At 41.9% G+C, this 23,870-nt stretch overlaps 1 protein-coding gene across 18 annotated transcripts in view; it reads left to right on the forward strand.

Annotated features, from left to right (window-relative positions):
• Window positions 1-23,870, forward strand: part of LOC137229496 (actin-related protein 3B) — a 344,507-nt gene that overhangs the window by 25,456 nt on the left and 295,181 nt on the right. For 6 of the 18 annotated variants that reach the window (XR_010945705.1, XR_010945703.1, XR_010945707.1 and 3 more), the window contains exons 1-7: window positions 5,602-5,805; window positions 5,919-6,097; window positions 7,847-7,971; window positions 8,638-8,748; window positions 18,665-18,760; window positions 19,617-19,724; window positions 21,551-21,694. Coding sequence is in view for 12 of the 18 variants with exons in the window: in XM_067747547.1 (XP_067603648.1) it covers window positions 5,989-6,097; window positions 7,847-7,971; window positions 8,638-8,748; window positions 18,665-18,760; window positions 19,617-19,724; window positions 21,551-21,694 (693 nt within the window). In the remaining 6 variants the exon portion in view is untranslated. Of the gene's footprint in view, window positions 1-1,192; window positions 1,300-4,770; window positions 5,806-5,918; window positions 6,098-7,846; window positions 7,972-8,637; window positions 8,749-12,589; window positions 12,727-17,420; window positions 17,499-18,664; window positions 18,761-19,616; window positions 19,725-21,550; window positions 21,695-21,743; window positions 23,132-23,870 lie in introns of those variants that run through there. The other 12 variants (XM_067747539.1, XM_067747544.1, XM_067747541.1 and 9 more) reach the window with 10 other exon arrangements.

A 23,870-nucleotide genomic window follows, 5' to 3' on the forward strand; every position in this document is an offset into this window, starting at 1 on the left:
GCAACAAAGATCCTGTGTGCCGCAACTAAGACCTGGCACAGCCAAACAAACAAATAAACAAATAAATAAATAAATGTTAAAAAATAATTACTGTTGTCTGTCAACTGCTGTAGCAAGTGTTATTGAGGTATAGAATTTTTATCTCAATCTTTAGGTGTATTCTTCCTTAGATATACTCTCCCTGATAATCTTCCTTAGATTGCCTTCCGATGACTTTTTAGCACTTGGAGAATAGCCTATGTCTTCTGGTTATACACATTCTATACCCATATATATATTTTTTTGATCTGCAGAACTTTTACATTGTTTAAGTTTAATCTTCTTAGTTTTGATTCATCATTATAGCTAACTGAGGTGCTTTATTTTTTAATTTGTTTAAATAATTTACAAGCTCATACATACCTTACAACTATATTTTATTTGTGTTTAAAATATTTTATTTTGAAATATAGAGTCATAGGAAGTTGTAAAGAGAGTTTAGAGAGGTTCTGTTTACCCTTTTTCCTGTTCCCTCCAAAGGTTACATCTTACACAATCATAGTACAATATCAAAACCAGGAGTTTGACATTGGAGCAGTGTAAGTGCAGTTCTCTGTCATTTTATCCCATGTGTAGATGCCTGTAACCACCACTGCAGTCACGATATAGAACTATTTCATCACCACAAAGATGTTGTGTTATTTCTTTATAATTACACGTATTATTATTTTATAATTACACGTGTTATTTCCCATGTTATTTCTTTATAATTACACGTATATCCCTCCCCTCCACCGTCCTTGCCCACTGACCACCACTAATCTGTTTCCGTCTCCATAATTTTGCTGTTTAGAGGCTGTTATAGAGATGGAGTAATACAGTGTATGTGTCCTTTTGAGATTAGCTTGCTCATTTGGCATAAAGCCCTTGGGTGCCATCCGGGTTGTTGCATGTATCAGTAGATTGTCCCTTTTTATTGCTGAGTGGTATTGTTCCAGTGTGTGGATGTGTACCACAGATGTTTAAACATTCTTCTTTTGAGGGGCATCTTGGTTATTTCCAGTTTTTAGCTATTACAAATATAGCTGCTATGAACAGTTGTGTACAGGTCTTTGTGTGGACATAATTTTTCATTTCTCTGGATAAATCCTGTGCATAGCGCAAGTTGTATGGCAAGTTTGTGTTTAGTGTTTTTCAGTAACTACCAGGGTGCTTTCCACAGTGGCTGTGTCATTTTGCACTCCCACCAGCTATGTATGAGAGAGCCAGCTTCACCTTGACAGCGTTTGCCATTGTCACTGGTTTACTTCATCTGTTCCAGTAAGTATGCAGTGATGTCTCATTCTCCTCATTTTCGTTTCCCTAACGGCCAGTGATGGCAAACATCTTTTCATGTGCTTATTTGCCATCTGCATATCATCTTTGAAATGTCTCTTCGTGTCTTTTGCTCATTTTTTAATAGTGTTGCTTGTATTTTTACTGTTAAGTTTTCAGGGTTCTTTGTATATACTAGATATGAGTCGTTTGCAGATATGTGGTTTGCAAGTAATTTCTCCTATCATTTAGCTTGTCTTTTCATCCTCTTCACAGGGTCTTTTGCAGAGCAAAAGTTTTAACTTTTGATGAATCAGCTTTTTGATTCATTGATGGTCCTCTATTTTTCTGTTTCAAATTTCACTAATTTCTGCTCTTTATTTCCTTCCGTTTTCTTGCTTTCGGTTTATTTTACTCTTCTCGGTTCTTAAGGTAGGAACTTAGATTATTTGAGACTTCTTTTTTCTAATGTAAGCATGTAGTGTTAAAAATTTCCTTCTTAGCACCGCTTTAGCTATGTCCGACACATTTTAATATTTTGTATTTTAATTTTCATTCTGTTCATGCAGTTTTTAGTTTCCCTGAGACTTCCTCTTTGATCCATGGATTATTCAGAACTATGTTGTTTAGTTTCCAAGTATTTGGGGGATTTTCTCATTATCTTTCTGTTATTGATTTCTGAGTTAATTCCATTGTAGTCAGAAAGCACACTTTTATGGTTTTAATTCTTTTAAACTTGTTGAGGTTCGTTTTATGGTCCAGTATTAGATTTATTTTGGTCCCATGTGCACTTGAAAACAATGTGTGTTCTGCTCTTGTTGGGTGGAATGTTCTCTTCATGTCGGTTGGATCCTGTAGGTTGATGGTGTTGAGTTCTTCTGTATCCTTGCTGATTTTCTCTCTCCTTTTTCCATCACTAGTTGAGAGAGAGGTAGAGTCTATATCTATAATTGTGGACTTGTCTTTTTCTCCTTTGAGTTTTTGTTTCATATTTTGCAGCATTCTTTGGTACATACACACTTAGGAGTGCTCTGTCTTGACAGATTGACTCTTGCTATTTAATGTCCCTTTCTATCAGTGGCAATTTTCTTTGCTATAAAGTGTACTTTTTCTGATAGCAGTATGGCCACTCATACTTTCTTTGATTAATATTTTTGTGGAGTATCTTTTTACATCTTTCTAGTTTTAACCTGCATACAGGCATACATTGGAGATGTTGTGGGTTTGGTTCTAGACCACTGCAATAAAGTGAATATCACAATAAAGCGAGTTACATGAAATTTTGGTTTCCCAGTCGATTTTAAAGTTATGTTTACACTGTACTGCCATCTGTTAAGTGTGCAATAGCATATGTCTAAAAAAACAGTGTAGGTACCTTAATTAAAAAATACTTTATTGCTAAAAAATGCTAACCATCATCTGAGCCTTCAGCAAGTCATAGTAGTAACATCAAAGAGCACTGATCACAGATCCCCTTAACAAATATAATAATGATGAAAAAGTTTGAAATATAGTGAGAATTACCAAAATATGGCACAGAGACATGAAGTGGGCAAATGCTGTTGGAGAAGTGGCACCAGTAGACTTGCTCGACTCAGGGTTGCCAGAAACCTTCAATTTGTAAAAAAAGACTAAATAAAAGCAAAACACAGTAAAACCAGGTGTGCCCGTATATTGTTAGATTTGAAGAGAGTTTCTCGTAGACAATGTAGAGTTCAGTCACGTTTTTTTAATCCACTCTACCAATATCTGTCTTTTAACTGGTGTGTTTAGACTGTTACATTTATTGTGATTATTGATTAGTTCTTTTTCTGTTTGTTCTTTCTGTTCTTAATTTCTTTGTTTTGTTTTGTTTTACCTAACTTCCTGTGGATTACTTGAATATGTTTTAGAATTTCATTTTGAGACCTGTGGTGTCTTATTTATTTATTTAGGTTGCGCTGGATCTTAGCTGTGGCACGCAGGATCTTTGTTGTGGCATACAGGCTTTTAGTTGCAGCACATGGGAATCTAGTTCCCTGACCAGGGATCGAACCCAGGCCCCCTGCATTGGGAGTGCAGAGTCCCAACCACCGGACCACCAGGGAAGTCCCATATCCGTGGTGTTTTGAGTGCTTCTCTCTGTGTAGCTTTTTAAGTGGTTGGTCTAGTTATTATCTTATATGTACATAGCTTTTCTTAGTCTGCGGTGTCAGCATTTACCAGTTTCAGTGACATGTAGAAACCTTATCTCCCTTTATGTCCCTTTACCCTCCTCCCTTTCTGTTTTAATTGAGGTTATACATTGAGAAGCACATTAGCATTATAATTTTTGCTTTAACTGCCAAACATAATTTAGCAAACACAAGAGGAGAAGGAAAGTAATTGTAATTTCCATATTTTTGCTCTTGTTCTTCCTTCCTTCCTGATGTTCCAGGATTCCTTCTTTTATCATTTCCTCTCTGTTTAGAGAACTTTCTTTAGCCAGTCTTTTAGAGTAGAGATGTTGGTGACAAATTCTGTTAGTTTTTGTTCATCTGAGAATGTCTAGATTTGCTCCTCATTTTTGAAGGAAATTTTGCTGAATATAGAATTCTGAGTGGGCAGTTCTCGCAACACTTGAAAATATGCAACTTCCTTTTGGGCTACCTGATTTCTGATGAGAAATTTGCTGGAGGCATTCAGAATTTTTTCTTTGCTCGTTAGTTTTTGGATTTTTTTTTTGGGTTTATCCTCTTTAGAGTTTATTCAACCTTGAATTTATAGGTTTATTTTATTTTTTTTGCCAAATTTGCCAAATTTTTTTTTTCTTTCTCACCACGCAGCTTGCAGGATCTTAGTTCCCCAACCAGGGATCGAACCCAGGTCCCCTGCAGTGGAAGCACGGAGTACTAACCACTGGCCCACCAGGGAATTCCCAAATTTGACAAATTTTTAACCGTAATTTCTTTGGATGATTTTCCAGCCCTACCTCCTTTCTCCTCTCATCTGGGACTCGGAATACATGAATATTAGATGTGCTGTTGTCCAGCCCACGTGTCCCTGAAGCCCTGTTCATTTGTTTTTCAGTCTGTTTTCTCTTTGTCGTTCAGGTTGGGTTATTTCTGTTGCTGTCTTCAAGTTCATTGACTCTTTTCCCCTGTCGTTTTCTGCCGCTGAGCTCATCCATTGACATTTTAATTTCAGGTATTGTGTTTTCTGGTTCTAAAATTTCTGTGGGTTTTGTCTTTATATCTTTTATCTTTGCTGTGACTTTGTGTTCCTTTGCTGACTTCCTTTTATTTTTCATTTGTTTCAGGTGCATTTGTAGTTGCTCATTGAAGCATTTTATGATGGCTCCTAAAATCTTGTTTGGTAATTCTGTTATCTGTGTCATCTCAGTGTTGCTATCTATTGATCATCTTTTCTCATTTCACTTGAGGTATTCCTGGTTCTTGCTATGGTGAGAGTTTTTTTTTTTCTATTGAAACTTGGACATTTTGGGTATTATATTATGAGATTCCAGATCTTATTTAAATCTTATGCTTTGGCAAGTCATTTCTGATATCGCTGCAGCAGGGGAAGGGGGATACCCTTTGTTAATGCCAGTTTGGGGCTGAAGTTCAGGTTTTCCTCTTGGCCTTTGTTGACACTCATTTGGGGAGGGGCTCCATGTTGCTGCTGAGTGTGGGTGGGGGATCAGACCCCTGACTAGGCTTCTGCAGGTACCATCCGCCGGAAGGGTGAGGGGTGGAAGTGCTGACTTTCCACCAGGCCTCCTCTGGCAGGACCCCGGTGTGGAGGCAGAGGGGTGGGATGAGTCCTGGCTCCTGCGTGGTGTCTACACTGCACGTGGGGGGTTTGTTTTTCTGTCGTGTTTGATTGGAGTCGGGCAGTTGTATGTTTTCACTGCCCCTTTCACCTCCTTTGGCTGGAGACAGCAGGCTTTTGGGGACTGTGTTTGTTTGTTCCCACTGGTGTTTCTGGGTTGTTGGCTTCCCTGGCAGCCAGCGTAGGACACATGAAACAAACGAAAACCTGGAAGTCACCAGCGTGTTGTTCCTTGGGTCCTGAGGTCCCTAGCCAGTCTGCTGCTTTCTCTTCACCTCTCAGCATTTTTATGTTTCTTTCAAATATAAAGTCCAGGGATTCTAGCTGTGCTTAGTGAGAGGAGTAGAGAAAAGTATGTTTACTCCATCTTTCCAGAAGCAGAAGTCCAAATTTAATTAACTTTGAATAGGTAATACATTCATGTGACATAGAAATTAAATGCTGTAAAAAGATGTACAGCAAAAATTAACTCTCTACCACCCACTTCCCCTCTTAGATGGCAACTACAGTTTCTGGTTTCTTCCTTCCTGAGGTAACTGTACATGTACCGGCGAATATACACAGACGTGTTTTTACCTAAGTGGTGGCGTACCACGGACACCATTTTGCACCTTGCTTTTTTTCTCCTGACGCTCCATCTCTGAGAACGTTGTGGGTCACTTCGTGAACTCCTGTATTGCTTTTCGTGGCCTCATGATATTCCATTGCATGGAGATGCCACATGTATGTAAGCAGTTGGAATGTTTAGGTGCTGATCCTGTTATCTGTTATATTTGTTGTCCTTTCCATCTTAATGTCCTCCGCACACTTGTTGTCTTTGTTTACACCTGAGTCAGGGTCCTGTAGGAAGCTGTGGTGTGCTGGAGAAAGCTGCGGGTGATTTAGATCTGTGTGCTACAGCGAGTCATGTGTATACTCCGTGAATACTCAGAGGTGCTCACTGATAGCTACTCTTTAGACACATTTCTCCGTCATGTTCTCAAGGACTATTTGGACCACATCTTGCTTTTCATAGGTATGAACAAAAGATTTTGAATATAAGCTCTATAAAGCTTTACTCTCTTTCATGGCTGTAGTTGCTTCCGTGTAATAGTTAAAAGAAGCACGCTTTATGGTTTGTTGTTGCTGCTGCTGCTAAAGGCCACTAAAACATAGATCTCCTGTGCTTTGGGGTCAGAGTACTTACATCTCCCTTTTGGGAGGGATAAGATTTACTTTGTTCTCAGGTGAATTTTTGAGCGTGGTAGCTTCATTCTCACTAAGGTTAGCATTGTTTTCTTTAAGGTGGTGAGTTTTCACTTGGTTCGATATATTGCCCTCAAATTTTTGGCAAACTTGAATGAAGTCATGAATTGAAGGATCTTTTTGTCGTTGTCTCTTTACAGTCTTTTAAGTTGACTTGGCCGTTTAATTCTAAATTCGGGCATAGTGAAGTTTGGTCTTGCCCAGAGGGTGGAATCTGGCACTGCCACACTGTGAGGAGTTTTGAGGTCTGCTGCAAGCCCTCTCTCCAGGGGCCCTTGAAATGCTAACTGGCGCATCGGATGATTCTGTGTCAGTGCGCCACTGGATGGCGCGGTCGGTGTTCAGAGATGAGTTGTGTTGGTTTCCACAGGTTGGCCCCATTCTTAGCCTCATGGCCCTGATGGGCTCACTGCTTCCGACATGGATGCTTTCTCTAGGCTCAGCCCCTAGCATTTCCTGCAGAAATTCTGTCCTTTAGATTTGTGCCACCTTTCGTAACTTGAAAGCTTCGAGACTAAATGTGGCAATGAGTTGGAGTGAGAAAAGGAGATGGGCAAAGTGATTTCTGTCCTTTTTTTTTTTCCACCTCTTTAGCCTGTTACTTAAAGATAGCTTTCTGAGAAAAAGGATTAAAATTCACTCCCGTAGCTTTCTTGCTATTCTTCATTTGTAATAAATTGGGGATTTCAGATAATCTACCTTTAAAAATAATTGTATTTGTTTTCTAATTTGTTCTGGAACAAATTTGATGAAGAGTAGTTTTTAGGAACTCAGAGTTTAACCAGGGGTTAGCAGTTTAAATGGAAAATTGAATCTTTGTGAAGCTTTCCACATTTCATTAGATGTTAATTCTGGAGTTAAGTTTTATATGATTATTTACTACTAAGTATATTCCTAAGTATCAAGGTTAAGCTCTTATTAAAATAATGTTTCAAAAAAGCCATTAATATTTTTACATAATACAATTGTTTGATTATTGTACTTTTCTTTTTGTCAGATACTAGTCAGCAACCTCTTAATTGTTCTTTTAATGGGAAATCAGTTTTTTTTTTGGTAACAAGACTAAAAATATGTTTTAAATCTGACAGAGTTTCATGAAAATGACATGAGGCATTTTTCAGTTTACTCTTTTCTTCTGTATTATATTTTAAATTTTGTCTCCTATTTTATATTTTAAAATTTGTAATCTATTTGATACTCCATGGGCATTTCATTTACTATCTTGAGGAATTTTTTTCAGATGAAACTGAGAAATTTAGTAATGTAGCTTTTGTCAGCATTAAAAGCAGACCAGCTGAGTTCTTTTGTGCCATGCTGAAAATAATGCTGGAACATGGTAACTTGTTTCTGTGTTACTTTACGTACTCATTGGTAGAGTCTTTTCTATGAACACACTCGACTCCAAATAAAACCGTAATATTGAAAATTTACTTGTGCATACATAGGGATTTTATCATCCTCTCTTGACCATTGAAATGAATGAGTATGGTAATGGGCTCTTTGTATTGTTTTTCCTAAGGTATTGCCATCAGAGAGTCTGCAAAGGTGGTCGACCAAGCCCAGAGGAGGGTGTTGAGGGGTGTCGACGACCTGGACTTCTTCATAGGGGACGAAGCCATAGATAAACCCACGTATGCCACAAAGGTAAACGCCTGCTGGGATTCGCTTCTGTAAGTGCACAGCCAAGAGCAGAGCAGCAGGATGAGTGATGCAAAGTGGCACTTTATGTAGAAACTGTACTTGTGAGTTGTAGAATATATTTTATTCTTATGTTTGAAAAGAGGCTTTGTTGTTGTTTTTGATGAAGGTACTTTTGATGTGGGGAATCGAGTGAATTTACAAATGCAGAGTTGACTCAGGGACCGCTGGGTTATGTGGAAAGCAAGGTCTGCTCCTGTGGAAACCTGTAGGTTGACTAATTAACCTGTCATGTGGAGAGTTGCAGATTGATCAGTTAAAAAGAAACACTAAAGTTATTTAACTAGACATTTGTTCTAAAAAAAAACCACTCCCCAAACTCCAGATCGAATGGTATTGTAGATTAGCTCTGCTTTTCCATCTGTTATCCCATTGTTAAGATGATTCTTTGTGCTTAGAAATGGGTGGAGTAGAATATTAACAGTAATGTCATGGACTCTTTCTGGTAAAGTGCCTGTTGTTTCTTTCTATAAATTAACATTCACTCCATGCAGAGGAACACTGTTCAACAACTCGCTGTCTTCCATCTCTTCCGGGCCAGTGCTGTTGTTAAACTGTTGCTCTTACTGATGTGAACTGAAGCTTGATGTAGTTTGGTTTCTCTTGCTTTAGTGGCCAATAAGACACGGAATAATTGAAGACTGGGATCTAATGGAAAGGTTCATGGAACAAGTGATTTTTAAATATCTTCGAGCTGAGCCTGAGGATCATTATTTTTTAATGGTGAGTAACTGGACCTAAGAAGGGTATATCCCTGTCAATTCCAAGTTGCGTAGATTTTAAACCCAAGGTGTTCTTCCCTGGGGAGTTTTTAATGCCTGCTAAAGCTGTTTGTATGAATGGGGGTGCTTTTTGGGCAAATAACAGAAAGCTCAACAAAAATGCCTGAAAGCCAAAAGGGACTTATTATCTCATGAAACAGAAAGGCCAGAGTCAGGCCACTCCAGGGCTCGTTATTTCAGCAGCTCAGGGACGGAGGCAAGGACCAGCCTAGTTCAGTAGTTTGGCCTCTTGTGTTGGTTCCCCTCAAGCCCCAGGATGGCTGCCCAAGTTCCTTTACCACCTCTTGGTGTATTTGCTGTCAGAGGTAGAAGCACTTTTTAGGAATTAAGAATCCCTTTCCTAGAAACCTTCACAGCAGATTTACCCCATCCGTCCATGCCTAGCCTGGTGCCTTGAAAGGGGAATGGAATTACCTTGACAGGTTTAGATTGATCAAGATTCTCTCCCTTGGGCTGGTGAGGGGACGATGTCTGATCACCTGGCCCCAAGAGGGTAGGTACGTAAACAGGCCTCTAACAGCAAGGAAGGTGGAAGGAGGAATGGATTTGGGTAGGAAACCAACTGTGCACTTGGATGTCCTCGGGAAGTAACCGGATGACTCTGATTTTTGCTTCTTTTATAGCAGAGGAAACTGAGTCAAGATGATATTTTGCCAGGGTTTAAATCGCACTCTAAAATAAAATTGAGCTGAGTTATGGGCCCTGATATTGTGGTACTTAATTGATCTTGTTCAAACAAAACAAAGCATTACAGAGAAATGAAAAGAAATACCTCTTGGTTATGGAATCTGTTCTGATTGTTCGACTCAACTTCACGTTTCCTTCCATGAAATGTTCTTTTTAAGTTAAAACTAATTACATGTACAGAACACTTGCTTTGTGGAGAGCAATTGCACATAGCATAAGCTGTACATTACAACCTCCATAATTTAGCTTTGGATTTTTTCCATGCAAGTATATTGTCAAAAGGTCCCTGATCCCCAATTATGTAGTTCTTTCTAATGTTAAATATGGAGTGTTCTTTAGAATTATCTGGCTTAAAATATGTTAACTACAAGGCTATTATGGTAGTTAGTGGAATCTGTATATTTAAAATCTATTACAACAAGTTCTTGAAAGTGCCCTGATCTTTTTTTCTGGCTATATCGCCGTAACTAGGAATTGCCAAGTGTGAATACTGTGTTTTACAGGCCACCATGTGTTTTCTCTCCTGTGCGTCTACAGTGGTTTATGTAAAATAAATGGAGCCAGGAACTGACAGTGTGTCTGAGTGGCTTTGTCTTTAAAGCCTCAGCAGATCACAGATTCCTACCTGTCCCATTTGGCGTCTTTCCATCTCTCACGCATTGCGCAACAACCTGTTGGACAGGACTTCAGGAGCGCATGCCGCCCAGCAGCTTCCTTCTGTCCACCTCAGCTTCCCATGCCAGGTGGTCCCCTCTCGCTTCACTCAGAGGGACGCTTAGTCCTAGCCTGTGGAGCAGACACACACCACCAGGACACAGCCCACAGGAATTGTTTCCTACAGGAAATTATTTTCTGCTTTCGCTGGCATTATAGGCTAGTAAGATAAAACCACTTTCTCGGAAGGAGTTGGAGGTGTTTGGTGTGAATATGAAAAAGTCCATTTGCCAAAAATGAGTACCTGTAATGAATATTCAGAAATAATCAAGTTTATTAAATTAAACAGAGAAGATACCGTGTTCTGTGTATTGTGCTTTGAATTTTGCAAGGTCAGTTCATTGCATGATGTGATTGAGGAAGTAATGAGAAAGGTACGTTGCTTTCAGGTTTATGCCCTTAGTCGTCAGTTAATGGAATAGTTCAAGGGGAGTAAAGCAGGTATAGAGATTTATGGCCGAGTCTAGAAGTCAGTTGAAGACATTTACTGAACTGCTGTATCAGATAATGCTTTTTGGTATAAGAGAGTCTAAAGGGGTTAAATTAAAGGTCCCTCAGTAGCCCCCCAAATTGTTCTTTCTGGCTGCGGTGAACAGATGCCTGAGCATATAGGTGAGAATGAGCTCATTACAGCTCACGTTTTTCAAGACGTTTCGGAGACTTGGCTGTATCGGTCATGTGGATTGAACAGATGGCAAATGGGAATCCTACTCTTTTCTCCAACACTGAAGTGCCCAGAGTTCAAAACAGAAGCATATATTTTAAAGAATTGCAGTGCTCTTGAGTGGAAATCGAGTTACAACTTTAGAAGAGATTGGCAGACTTTTTGAATATGAATCAAGGAGGAAGAGCAAGCAGCACGTGCTGATCAAGAATGCCTGAGAGCCAGGAGCCGGAAAGACGGACATCCCAGCTTAGAGAGAGAGAGAGAGAGAGAGAGAGAACCGCCCTTCCTTCGTCTTTTGTTCCATTCGGGTCCTCAGTGGCTCAGATGACACCCGCCCATATTGGTGAAGGCGTGTCTCTGTTCTCAGTCCGCTGAATGCTAATCTCTTCCAGTGACACCCTCACAGACACACCCAGAAATGATGTACCAGCTCTCCGGGTGTCCCTTAGCCTAGTCAAGCTGACCATGACATGTGGTCCATGACATGTGGTAAGTCCTGACTCGCCGTAATAGTTGCCTTCTTGGCTCTTGAGAATGAAGTAGACCTGCTGTGTCCAGTACGGAAGCCACCAGCCAGTGCGAAGGTTGACAGCCCTGGGTATGCTAAGTCCGTCACCCCTGGCCCACGTGCTTTCCACCTTACAGTACCTTATCTCCTCTCCTGGTCTCCCTCCCTTCAGGATTTATATTTTTAAAAAGGTTTCTTTACTGCAGTTATAGAGAGGCTTGGGGGTGGAACAGTATTAGGTACATGTGTTCAGTTTGCTGTCTTTATCCAGAAATATGGATTGGTTTTATGGAACGGATTAATTCTTTATTTTTGAATTCATACCAGATGATGTTTCACCATTATTATGAATAAATTTGTTTGTGTAACTTGCATTCATGTGATGTTTTAATCATATGCTTCAGTATTAAAAAAAAATAAGAAAAACTTGATATCTCCTATTTAGATCTTGTTGTAAATAATGGTTTGGGGAAAGTTTCATTTAAATTGGTCTCCTAAAGGAACAGTTACTGGTGGTAAACATAAAAGAAATGGAGGATTGAGGAAAAAATGGGTTTATGATTATGATTCTCAGAACCCATAAGAATATGCCTTTAATAATGCTGAATTTGATTCAGGAGCCAGGAGAGCCTAATTACATTGTAAACATTTCCTTAAATAAAAGTATGTAGGTTTTAATGTAAATTCTTCACAGATGGTGAATCGTTTGGCAGCAGGTAATTAAATATTGGTTTTAGCAAGTTAAGGGTTTTATTTTCCTTACATACATTTGTAGTAGGGAGGGCAGTGCTGGCAGGGCAGCATCCTGGTGTCTGTCATTAGCAGTCTCTGTGCTCTAGTATCTCTAGCGTATGGCTTTCATTCCACGGTTACCTGGTGACCCCACGCTGGCTCCTGCAGCTCCATCATCACCTCTGCATTCCAGGAAAGAAGGCATTAAGAGCAAGCAGAAGCGAGTCTACTGCTTGAGTCTGCCTTCACCCCTGTAAGGAGCTTTCCTAGAAGCCACATCCATCAGCTTTTGCTTCTTATTGGCCAGAACTTACTCACTTAGCCACCCCTGTCCGTGAGGAAGTCTGGGAAATGCTTTTCCTCTGGGCCTGTGATTGATCAGTGGTCTGTCATTAAGGCAGAAGGGAGAATGGGTACAGGGTAGGCAAGTTGCAGTGCCTTCCATAATGATGTGACTACAGGTATGAAGACAGTGGCAAGACGAGAATTCATTCAACTGTCTTCACAACTCTGGCTGGATGTGGCGAGTGTCATCCCCATCGGCAGCCAGAAGGCCAGGAAAGCCATGTCGAGATGCAGCTGCTTCTGCTCTGTGTTGCCGTCTTGCCTCTGTGAGTTTCTCCGTCTGGATAAATAGATCAGGAAGTTGTATTGGGAGTTTCTGTGGTCTTTACACACAAGCTGTAACCCAGGGTTTCACAACTCTTGTAAAGATTTTTTTTTATTATAGAACTGTAAGTGTGATTTAGAAAATTTGAAAGATATCTGTGGGACTTTTTACATCTCATTAACATAAATATTAACGTTTAGTATATCTTCATTTAATCTTTTCACCCATGTTTTTGTATGACTTTGCATTTAATATTGTGTCCTCTGTCCCTCTTCCCCCATTTTCTTACACTCTTTTCATAATCCTCATTTTAATGGCTATACAGTCCTCTATCCAGTGAATATTTCCTGTTTAGCAGTTTCACTATTTTTAGATGTTTACTTTTGTTTCCAATTTCTTGGTTTTCTAAGAAGTAATATGAAGTAATCTTTGCACAGTGGTTTCTATATTAGCATTTTTTATATTAAAAGTATAAAAATTATATATAATTTGGGGGTACAGAAGTATTAATAATTTTGAATCTTTAGCATACCATTTCACGCTGAAATCTTCAGTGTACTAGAGGCCACATTATTAGAACTCTTGTCAGAATTGATTAATATTTTTGATTATTGTCAACTTGCATTTTTAATAACTTTGACCTTAAACATTTTTTCATGTGTTTATTAGCTGTATTTTCTCTTTCGTGAATTGCCTATTCATGTCCTGTGTTTTGTACATATCAGTGTTTTATTGCTTTTCCTATTGCTGTGATTTCTATGATCTTTTTTTTACCTAAAAGTTTCTTTTGTGATAAAATGTACATAAAATTTACCATTTTAACCATTTTTGAATGTACAGTTTGATGAATTGAGTACATGCACATTGATGTGCACCCGTTACCACCATCCGTCTCCAGAACTTTCTCGTCTTCCAAACTGAAACTCTGACCCCATTGAAGAATAGCTCCCTCTTCCTGCTTCCTCCAGCCCCTGGCACCCCCCCCCCAATCCTACTTTCTGTGTCTATGACTGTAACTATTCTAGATCCTCATATAAGTGGAATCTTACAGTATTTTTCCTTTTGTGACTGGCGTATTTCACTTAGTATAATGTCTTCAGGGTTCAGCCACATTGTAGCATGTGTCAGAATTTCCTTCTTTTCAGGGCTGAATAATATTCTGTTTTATATGTATCACACTTTGTTTATCCTGTGAACTCTTCCTTATAATAGGAAGCTTTTGTCAGGAGCAGATACTTTTTTTCTCAATTGATTTTTTTTTTTCCCTTTGTAGATTATGTTTTCGAATCTGTAAGTTTTTATGTAGTAAACCTGTTTTCCTTTGATGTTTATACATAATTTTCATCCATTTGGGATATATTTGGAACTTCATTTGACACTGGACTTAAACCCGGAAGAATCCAGGAGCCAGGGTCAATCTACTTCTTGCTGGGAATGTCTCCTGTAGGCTCACTTTTTGCTTCAAACCAAATAGGCAGCTCTTAGCCAGTGGGGAAGAAATGTTCCTCGACTGTGCTCACACTTTTCATGCCTTTTTAGTCTTTTTCTCTTGATCCTTTTTTCCTCTCTGCTCAGTTTAAATGCTTTGTTTCTAAAGTTAACTTATTAAGGTGCTTGCATTTCTCTTCATGGTGAGAAAAGATTTTATAGATCTCTGTAGCTAATATATATAATTTCTTCTGGTGTGAATTACATTATTGATGGTATAGCTGACATTTATTCAGCGCTTGCTATGTGCCCTGCCCCTCCCCTCACCAAGTATTTACATCTATTCACTCATTTATTTAATCCCACCAACAACCCTGGGAGGGGGTAGTTATTAGGCCTCTTTTTCAGATGGACAGGAGGTGCTTTAAGGAAATACATTGTAGCCAGTACTGTTGGAAGGTGCAGCTATTATTCATGTGCTTTAAATGCAAGAAATCTAAAATAGTAATCATAACACAGTGCCAGCTGTGTGCTGGGCGCTTTAAGGTATTAACAAATTTAATCTCAACCCCCTGAGGTAGGAATGTTAAAATAAGTTATGTTGTTGTTGGGTGACTTTCAGATCCCTTATTTACAATCTGCTTTTGATGACTTTATTATTTCTCACATATGTCTTAAGATTGCTTTCTCTCTCCCATCCAGGGAATATTATATATTGATTCTAATCACAGTAATTAAAACTTGGGGTGCTGCGTTTGAGCTTTCCATCATTGCTATACAAGAGTCTAAGCTAAAGGCCCCAGCGAGCTGACAGCCAGACTTGCTTATTTGTTTGAAGCGATGACATGCACAGCACAGAATTCAAAAGGTGCAGAAGGATTTCCAGTGCACGTGTGTCTCCTTCCCAGCTCTGTGCTGCCCCCCAGATCCCCTTCCTGGAGGAAAGCACCTTTACCGGTTCTTAACCAGAGATAATTGTGTGCAGGCATATGGATTATACATAATCTTGTTTTATAAAATGGTAATGAAATACACATATGGTGGTAACCTTGTTTTTTATTGTAAAACCTTTAAAAATTGTGATTAAAAACATATGAAATTTACTCCCTTAACCTTTTTTAAGTGTGTAGTTCAGAGTGTTACCTGTATTCGCATTGTTGTGTGACAGGTCTCTAGAACCTTCGCATCTTGCAGAACTGAAGCTCTGCCCATTGAACAGCTCCCTATTCCTCGCCCCCATACACCTTGATTTTTTATAAAAAAGTCGTTGATACAGAAGAACATTTAAGAATGTGTAAAGTGTGGAGATGCCTTTCTCTTTTCACTTAACTGTTTATCATAGAGATTGTTTCATACCAGCACGCAAAAAGCTCATCGTTTTTAATTGCTGCAAAGTGTAGCGTTTTATGGATGTGGCATAATTTGTTTAATCAGTTCCTAGTGATGGGCATTTAGGTTTTTTCTTTTTTAATATTTTATTTATTTATTTGGCTGTGCCGGGTCTTGGTTGCGGCATGTGGGCTCCTTAGTTGCAGCTTGCGGGCTCCTTAGTTGCGGCACACACGTGAGATCTAGTTCTCTGACTAGGGATCGAACCCGGGCTGCCTGCGTTGGGAGCATGGAGTCCTAATCGCTGGACAACCAGGGAAGTCCCAAGGTTTTTTCTGATCTTGGAAGCAATGCCGACTTTGGACCTCTCTGAGGCACCTTGTTTTTTCTTGCCTAGACAATGTAATTTGATTTTGTTTCATGGTCTTAGCTAAGAGACTTTAGTCTTTAGTGAGTTTCTCACTGGTACTTGCTGATGATTTTAGTAACAGTAACTCACCACATGCTGTGTGCTGCCATGAGCACTTTATTTAGACTCCTGTGAGGTCAGTGCTCATTACACACTGAGACAGGAAATCACTTTCTAAACTTAGTAAAATTGAAGGTGGGACAAGCTCTCCTTTTAACCGGGCTGGTGTGGCCTGCCACTGTGCGACAGGTGTGTGTGGCCTTAGTTCAGCTGTTCTACTATATGCTTTGCTTTCTGGTTTTAATATGTTTTATTTATGTATTAGTATTCTAAGACTTATTATTTATAAAAATAATTCATAATAATTCATTAAAACTATTTAATGTAACTACCCTTCTGTATATTTACCTGTGTTTGTTTAGGTGTGATTACTTCCTACTGTGCTTAGTGATCAGGTTGGTACATTTCCACATTTTCTTACCTTTTCTTTCTTCCTCTGTCACCTGCTTTTGATTGATCATGTTACTAAACTTATTCTGCTATTTACAAGTTTAGGTTTACTGATGTCTCTGATACTCTATAATAAGACAATTATCTTTTGATTCCATGGTACGAGGATATCAATGTCTATATTCTCTCCTTCCATCTATACCTCTCCTTCCATCTGTACCTCTCAACTTGATGCTGGTTCTGCTGTTTTAATTTATAATGTTTGCATTCTGTTCTATAGCTGTTATTCCCTGGAAAGAAGAATCTGTATTCCTACATCTTAAATGGATTAATTGCTCACTGTGAATCTTTGGCCATACTTTCTGCATTCTTATCTTCTAATAGTTAATTCATGAAGGCTTCATAGGAACCAAATTCTCCCAAGTTCTTACATGTTTAAAGGTCCTTTGTTTTTGTAACATACTTGATTGGCAGTGTGGCCAGATGTAGAATTCTTGGGTCACACCTTCCTGCCCTGAAGACTCTGTAAGTGTGGCCCCATGTGTCCCAGTGCTACAAACGTATCTGTGTTGATGGCCAAGGCTGGCTGTACTTTTCCTGCTTTCAGGGTGTTTTAGGTGCTCGAACTAAGCATAACAAAATCCCACAGGCTGAGTGGCTTACCCAGCAGACATTTGTTTTCTCACAGTTCTGGAGGCTTTAGGTCCGAGATCAGCGTGCTGTCAGGGTTGGTTTCTGGTGAGACCTTCCTTCCTGGTGTGCAGATAGCCGCCTTCCCGCTGTGTCCTCATGCGGTCTTTCCTCTGTGCGTGTGCGAGAGAGAGCTCTCTGGTGTCTCTTCCTTTTCTTGCAAAGACATTGGTCCTCTCGAATTAGGGCTTCCCCCATGACCTCATTTAACCTTGATTACCTCCCCAGAGGCTTCGTCCCCAGATGCGGTCACACTGGGGGTTGGGCTTCAACTTAGGTATTTTGGGAGACACAGCTCAGTCTATAACAAAGGGTAATGTGGGAGTTTTTGCCAAAAGGTCCAGAGAATTTTTATTTATTCTTTCTTTCTTTCTTTCTTTGTTTTGCAGCTTAAATATGTGATGTATAACCATATTTATTGACATGGAAAAATGTTCACAACCTATTGCTGAATGACAAAAAAGCAGGTTTATTTATTCTTTTTATCTTTCTGTAATCCTGTTAATTTCCTCCTATTTGATAATGGTTATTATTTTAAAATAGATATTTGAATTTTTTGAAATGTCTTTATCATGATTTTCATCTGCTGTATTTTTACATTTTTCTGGGTACATGTTTTTTTGCCTGCCATTTGTTTTTCCTGTTACTTTCCCCTCTTCCCTCTCTTTTTCTTTCAGTGTCTTTATATGGCCTTTGGCTGGTTTCTTTGTGTTCTTTCCTCATGTTTGAATGAGGGGAATTCTTCCTGGACAGGGTGTGTGTGTGAGTTGAGGCCGGGCGGGGGAAGGTGTCTGGGTGAAGCTGCTTCTGCCCAGCTTTTTCTGCCTCGCAGCTGATGGCAAAGATGCTTCGTCTAACCTTGCGGCCTGTGCTCTGATGGCAGGTGGGGCTTGTGGAGGGAGGCTTCTCAGCTGTTCTGCTCAACTGGTCTTTTTCCAAGCAAGGCTCACTGCTTTTCCTCCCTCTGGAGACCTGTGTAGCTTGCCTGGGGTCTGAAGTCACTGGTGTTCCCTCTTGGCATCCTCACTCGTCTTGGTGGGGTTATTACTACCCTTGGCAACTTGCTGCCGGGCTCTTCAGTTTCAGGGTGTTTGGCTGTTATGTTATTGAAGGTAGAGTTCACTTTTCTCTAACTTGTTCCTGTTTTGGGGTGGTTAATAAGAGCAGAAGTGTTCAGAGAGGGCTTTACTCTGCTGTGTCAAAGCTTTTTTTTTTTTTTTTTTGTGGTACGTGGGCCTCTCACTGTTGTGGCCTCTCCCGTTGCGGAGCACAGGCTCCGGACGCACAGGCTCAGTGGCCATGGCTCACGGGCCCAGCCTCTCCGCGGCATGTGGGATCTTCCCGGACCGGGGCACGATCCCATGTCCCCTGCATTGGCAGGCGAATTCTCAACCACTGCGCCACCAGGGAAGCCCTGTGTCAAAGCTTTTAAGCCCCGCAGCCAAAGTTCTTTAAGACAATTTCTTTAAGTACAAATTTCTTTAGAGGATGCTCTGGGTGTGCGCTACCTGTCAAATCAGGAAGTTGTACAGCATCCTAATTATAACATGCTTTTAGGTTAACTTTTTTAAGATTCTGATATAGTTACATGAAATTTGGGTGAACACTAAATACAGTGAATGTTTTCTTACAGACAGAACCTCCACTGAACACACCAGAAAACAGAGAATATCTTGCAGAAATTATGTTTGAATCATTTAATGTACCAGGACTCTACATTGCAGTTCAGGTAAAAACAAAGTGATTTTTATGATTCCCAAATGACCTTAGCTGTCTAATAGTGGAAGAAATGGTGATTCTCAAGGCCTCTGTTGTAAGATTGTGCTGTGCGTTCTTCCTTTTCCACACCGTACACACACACACCACGCCCACCCCATTCAGGTTTGAACTCAAACACTGTACAGACCATGTTCTGTGATTTATATCTTCATGTTTTTACTGCTGGTATAGAGCTTGTCCAGCTTTTGTCGTTTTACATGCTTTAGAATCTAATGTATTCTTCTCTGGATGACAAGATTGATATGATGGTTCTTTTTAAAACAAAACATATGTCTCTAGAGGGTTCCGCCTTTGGGATTTGGGCTCCTGTGGTTCCATGAGCTTGTAGGACTTCCTTTGAAGCTACTTGTTCTTAGTGTGGGGATTTTTGTTGGTTTTGGATGTCGTTATTTATCTGCCACCCTGTATAAGGGAACTGACTGGGATCTTGGGGAATAAATTTTTAAAAAGTATCTCCTAAAATGTCTTCTGCATATTCCAGTCCCTTCTAAGAAAAAGGAGAAGGAGTTGCATAGAAAATTAATTTGGGAGATAGCACAGGCTATTGCCTCTGGTGATTCTCTCCGGCTTTTCTTTACAAAACTTTGATTTATTTTATTGAAAACTTGACCCCTCCAGATGAAGTATACAAAATTTGTGTGTTAGTTGTTCAATTTGGAATTTGAATTTTGGGGGGAAGATGGAGGATAGGGAAGGGAAAGAGTTACTCGTAAGAAAAGTCTTATTGATTGAACCTGAGAACAATCAGGTGCAGTCCTTGGGAAGAGTTTCCCCGAATGCTGATGGTCTCCGTGTCTTTGGTGCAGGCAGTGCTGGCCTTAGCAGCGTCTTGGACCTCGCGACAAGTGGGCGAACGTACGTTAACGGGGATCGTCATCGACAGTGGGGATGGGGTCACCCATGCTATCCCAGTGGTAAGCAGAGTGTTCAGTGCTTCACTTTCTGTAGGCCTCCCCCGACTGGAGGTAAGGGGAGAGATTAAAGGAAAAAACCCTTCTGTAATTAAAATACCACTTTAGAAACCGTAACTGTACTTAGCAAAGGTAACAAGAGTCTTTAAACTCAGGTATGTGAGAAAGAAGAAGAAAACCAGTGTCTTCGGTGCTGGCAAGTTGGGATTCATGCTGGGAAATTTCTGCAATCAGGATGTCAGCAGTCATTCGGGGTCTCCAGGGCTCTGCTTGATCACCGGGGGTACATCACCAGGAGGGCCTTCCTGGCTTACGTTCTGAGCTGTCAGCTTGGGTATCAGTAGGTGTGGTGCACGACCGCTCTGAAGGATGAGCTCTGTGTTCTGTGACAAGATGTGGACGGCTTTACCCAGCTCATGCTTTAGAGAAATCGCTTCTTGTTTTTCAAAATTTATTTAAGAGCCAAGAAGGGGAGATTGTTCCTTTTGACTTGCAGAATGCTCTGCAGTGTCACTTTTTGGTTTTAATTTTCAAAATATTAGAGAAATTATTCCTAATTCAGGTTCAAGAGACAATGTCTATATTTTTCTTTCGGTCCAGTGGACTATTTAAATGAATTATTTGAAGTTTGCTTTTTTTTTTTTTTGCGGTACGCGGGCCTCTCACTGTTGTGGTCTCTCCCGTTGCGGAGCACAGGCTCCGGACGCGCAGGCTCAGCGGCCATGGCTCGCGGGCCCAGCCGCTCCGCGGCATGTGGGATCTTCCCGGACCGGGGCACGAACCCGTGTCCCCTGCATCGGCAGGCGGACTCTCAACCACTGCACCACCAGGGAAGCCCCTGAAGTTTGCTTTTTTGAAGATGAATCGAAGCTGCCTGCAACGGGACACACAGTGGACAGTCAGACCTCCTCTTCCTTCTCATCTTCCTCCTCCAGGCCCCCTGCTCAGAGAGCCCTGTTACTAGTTATTTATGTATATTACAGGCATATTTTCTGCACATATGGGGTGTGTGTGTGTGTGTGTATACCTCCTTTTAAAAGGTGTGGGCCCTCGGGCCGAGCTGCGGGCGGTGGGCAAAGAGCTGTAGCTCCCTTCCTGGCGCTGGCAGGGGGCGGCCCAGCAAGAGGATCGCAGCTCCTCCCAGCGTGGTCTCACACGGCAGAGCATTTGGGTGAACTGGCCAGAATCACTCCTAACAAGTGCCGCTCTTTGTACAGTAAACGGGACCATTTATTGAGTACCTAACTACTGGTCCCAAACAGGGCTGTGAGCGGGACTTACTCTGTTTCATGAATTCTGTATTATAAACCCCATTTGCCCCATATTATGGATGAAGGAACTGAGGATGAAACATGTTGCCAGATGTGTCCACGGTCACTCAGCCCACAGACGTGGAACCGGATTGAGTCCAGGTTGTTAGAAGCCGTGTCCTGCCTGCTAACCAAATTGTTGACTTTTAAATACAGGTCCATTTATAGTCGTTTTAATGATTTTATAGATAAACTTCTTCCTTTCTGTTAGAGGAAGAAAAAAATGATGATCCATTGTTCTGACAAACGGCAGTACTTTTTGGAAATGAACCATTTCATGTGGTTTTTCTCTTCACATTCCTGACGAAGACGTCATTTTGGTGGCTTACAGGGCATCTCCGGTTCTACTAACGGAATTGTGCCAGTGGTCGTTTGAAAAGACTTCCAGGCCTGAGCTGTGCACAGAGTGGGGACTCAGTAAATGCAGTGACGCGGGCGGGGCGGGAGACTGACTTAGTGCCCAGGGAGCCCTTCTCTCCTGGAGTCGCTCACACACCGTCTGTCTCCTCTTCTTCCTAGGCAGAAGGGTATGTCATTGGGAGCTGCATCAAACACATCCCTATCGCAGGGAGAGATATTACGTATTTCATGCAACAGCTGCTGAGGGAGCGGGAGGTGGGGATTCCTCCGGAGCAGTCGCTGGAGACTGCCAAAGCCATCAAGGTAAGAGCAGGAGCAAACGGGGCTGGCTTGCGGGTGAGAGAGGTGTTTGGGTGCTTCCCTCGCTGCCGAGACCCCCCGCCCTCACCTTCCTTTCTCCCCACTCCCCACGAATGTGGGTCTCGATCTGTTTATGCTTGTGGAGCTTCCAGCTACGCATGCGAACAGCCCGATCGCTGGGATTGAGTGCCCTACACAGTACAGCATCGTTTCATTGGCGCCTGAGCAGGTAGAACCTTCAGTTAGCTGGACGTGTCTCCCACGTCTCCCTTCAAGTTCATTTCTAGAATAAGGAACAGGCAGCAGCAGCAGCGACCGTTAGGAATCCTGTGAGGTCAGCCAGTATTCACACTGGCTGACCTCCCAGTACCTGTAGTCTGTGGTTCTGTGCCCTGTGAATTACCGTTCAGAGTAATGCTGTTCTAGGGTGGGATCATAAAGCAGAATCCACATGTAGTTTCCAGACTGTAATTACCATGCCGGAAAAGTTACAGGAGGTTTTAAAATTAAATCCGTAAGAGTAGAAGAAAAATGGCTCATTGTTCCTTTTTAAAATGCCTGCTTGACCCGATCCATCAGTCTGGTCTTGTACGACTCTGTATGTAGCAGTTGACAGACCCTGTTGAAAGGAGCTTTCTTTTCAGGTTGCAAAATTAGGACAAATTATTGTGTTTTTTTTAAGCCAAAATGCAAGAGATTCTTAGTAATACAAGCGTGATCTTCATATAGATGAGGAGCAAGGGTTTTGTTTGCTTCTGGAGAAGAATTTAAACGTGGGGACGACACATGGCCTTGAGCATACACTTAGCTTCTGAGCCGCAGGGGAGTCTAGCCTGTTCTCCTGCGCCCCCATCGCTGCTCCCTGGCTTCCTCGCACTAAGCACCCAGGACCGGGCTGGCTAAAAGGAAAGGAAGCATGGGGCAGGGGCGGGACTTCCGCGTTTCACCCGCCACTCCTGGTGAACAGAGGTGTTTTGAGCCCAGGCACACTGGCAGTGGTCAGGGCTCCTGTGAGGAGGGAGGGGCCTGCTGCCCCGTGTGCCCAGGACGGGAGCACCTCGAATGCCCAGCCAAGGCATCAGGGCCCGTCCTTTCCTTCTGGTGGGAAGGTTATAGAAGCAACATAAGACTTCCTTTTTAGAATAAAATATTTCCCCAACTTTCCCTCTTCCTCTCCTTGCCTTTCTTCAAGGAAAGAGATTTGGATCTCTGATCCAGGTTCCCTCACCACGCCCTCTTTCACAAATGGGACCCGACCCTCGGGGTGGACGTGGGGTGAGCAGAGCCCTGAGTGTGATGATCGGGAGGCATTTCCTTCACTTGCTGGCTCTCTGGGGTCCGGTTCTGGCCCTGAGCCCGGAGCTGGCCCAGTCCGGCCCTGACAGTGTGTCACTCAGCAGTGAAGGTCGGGCGTGCGAGAGACTCCTTGTGTTCTCGCAGGTGAGCTGCCCCGACCCTGCTGTTCGTTCTCGCCTCACTTCTCTCTGTGATGGAGGAGATCCTGGAAAGGGTGGTTAGAGCCCCTGCATCCTGTCACTCCCAGGGTCACAGGTGGGCCTGAGGCTGGTGGGCTCTGGCACACACTGTCCTTGCAGTGGGAGTCCAGAACTTAGGGCTGACGGGGCTGCTCTCCGTCCAGCTTCAAGGAGGCGTTTCATGCCATCAGTTGAGCCAGCTGAGGTGCCCTAAGAAGTTGACCAGGCCTCTTGAGGCAACGTGACGTCTCTGTCTCCAGTCTGTAGATTTAAAGTCATGTGGACTGACTCGCTCTGTTGTCAGTGAGCAGGGTTGTGTAGCTTATAATTCGACAAAGTATATCAAGGATGGTATTAGGATCTGTTTCAGGGATTCTCAGGAACTTTAAACTTAGTATCATGAAAAGACCGTCAGAGGTCCTTCTAAAATGTGTAGTGAGCTCCAGCTGTGTGCCTGGTGTTGGGCAAAGCCCACCTTGCCCACAGGCAGCTTGCTTTCAGAATCTGCCACCCAAGTGCCACCTGCTGCTCTGCTGAGGTTAGCTCTCAGGACAGATGATCGACCCAGAGATCCCCAGTCGAGCGTCACCAGATGCTGAGGAGACACTTTCCACCTGTCAGGCTGGTCCGGTGCTGGGGTGGAAACCATGAGTGGCTTCTCGTGTATGGGCGTACGGCAGCTCCATCCTGCCTAAGTGGGCCTT

This window comes from Pseudorca crassidens, chromosome 8 (assembly GCF_039906515.1).
Source record: "Pseudorca crassidens isolate mPseCra1 chromosome 8, mPseCra1.hap1, whole genome shotgun sequence".
NCBI classification, from domain to species: Eukaryota; Metazoa; Chordata; class Mammalia; order Artiodactyla; family Delphinidae; genus Pseudorca; species Pseudorca crassidens.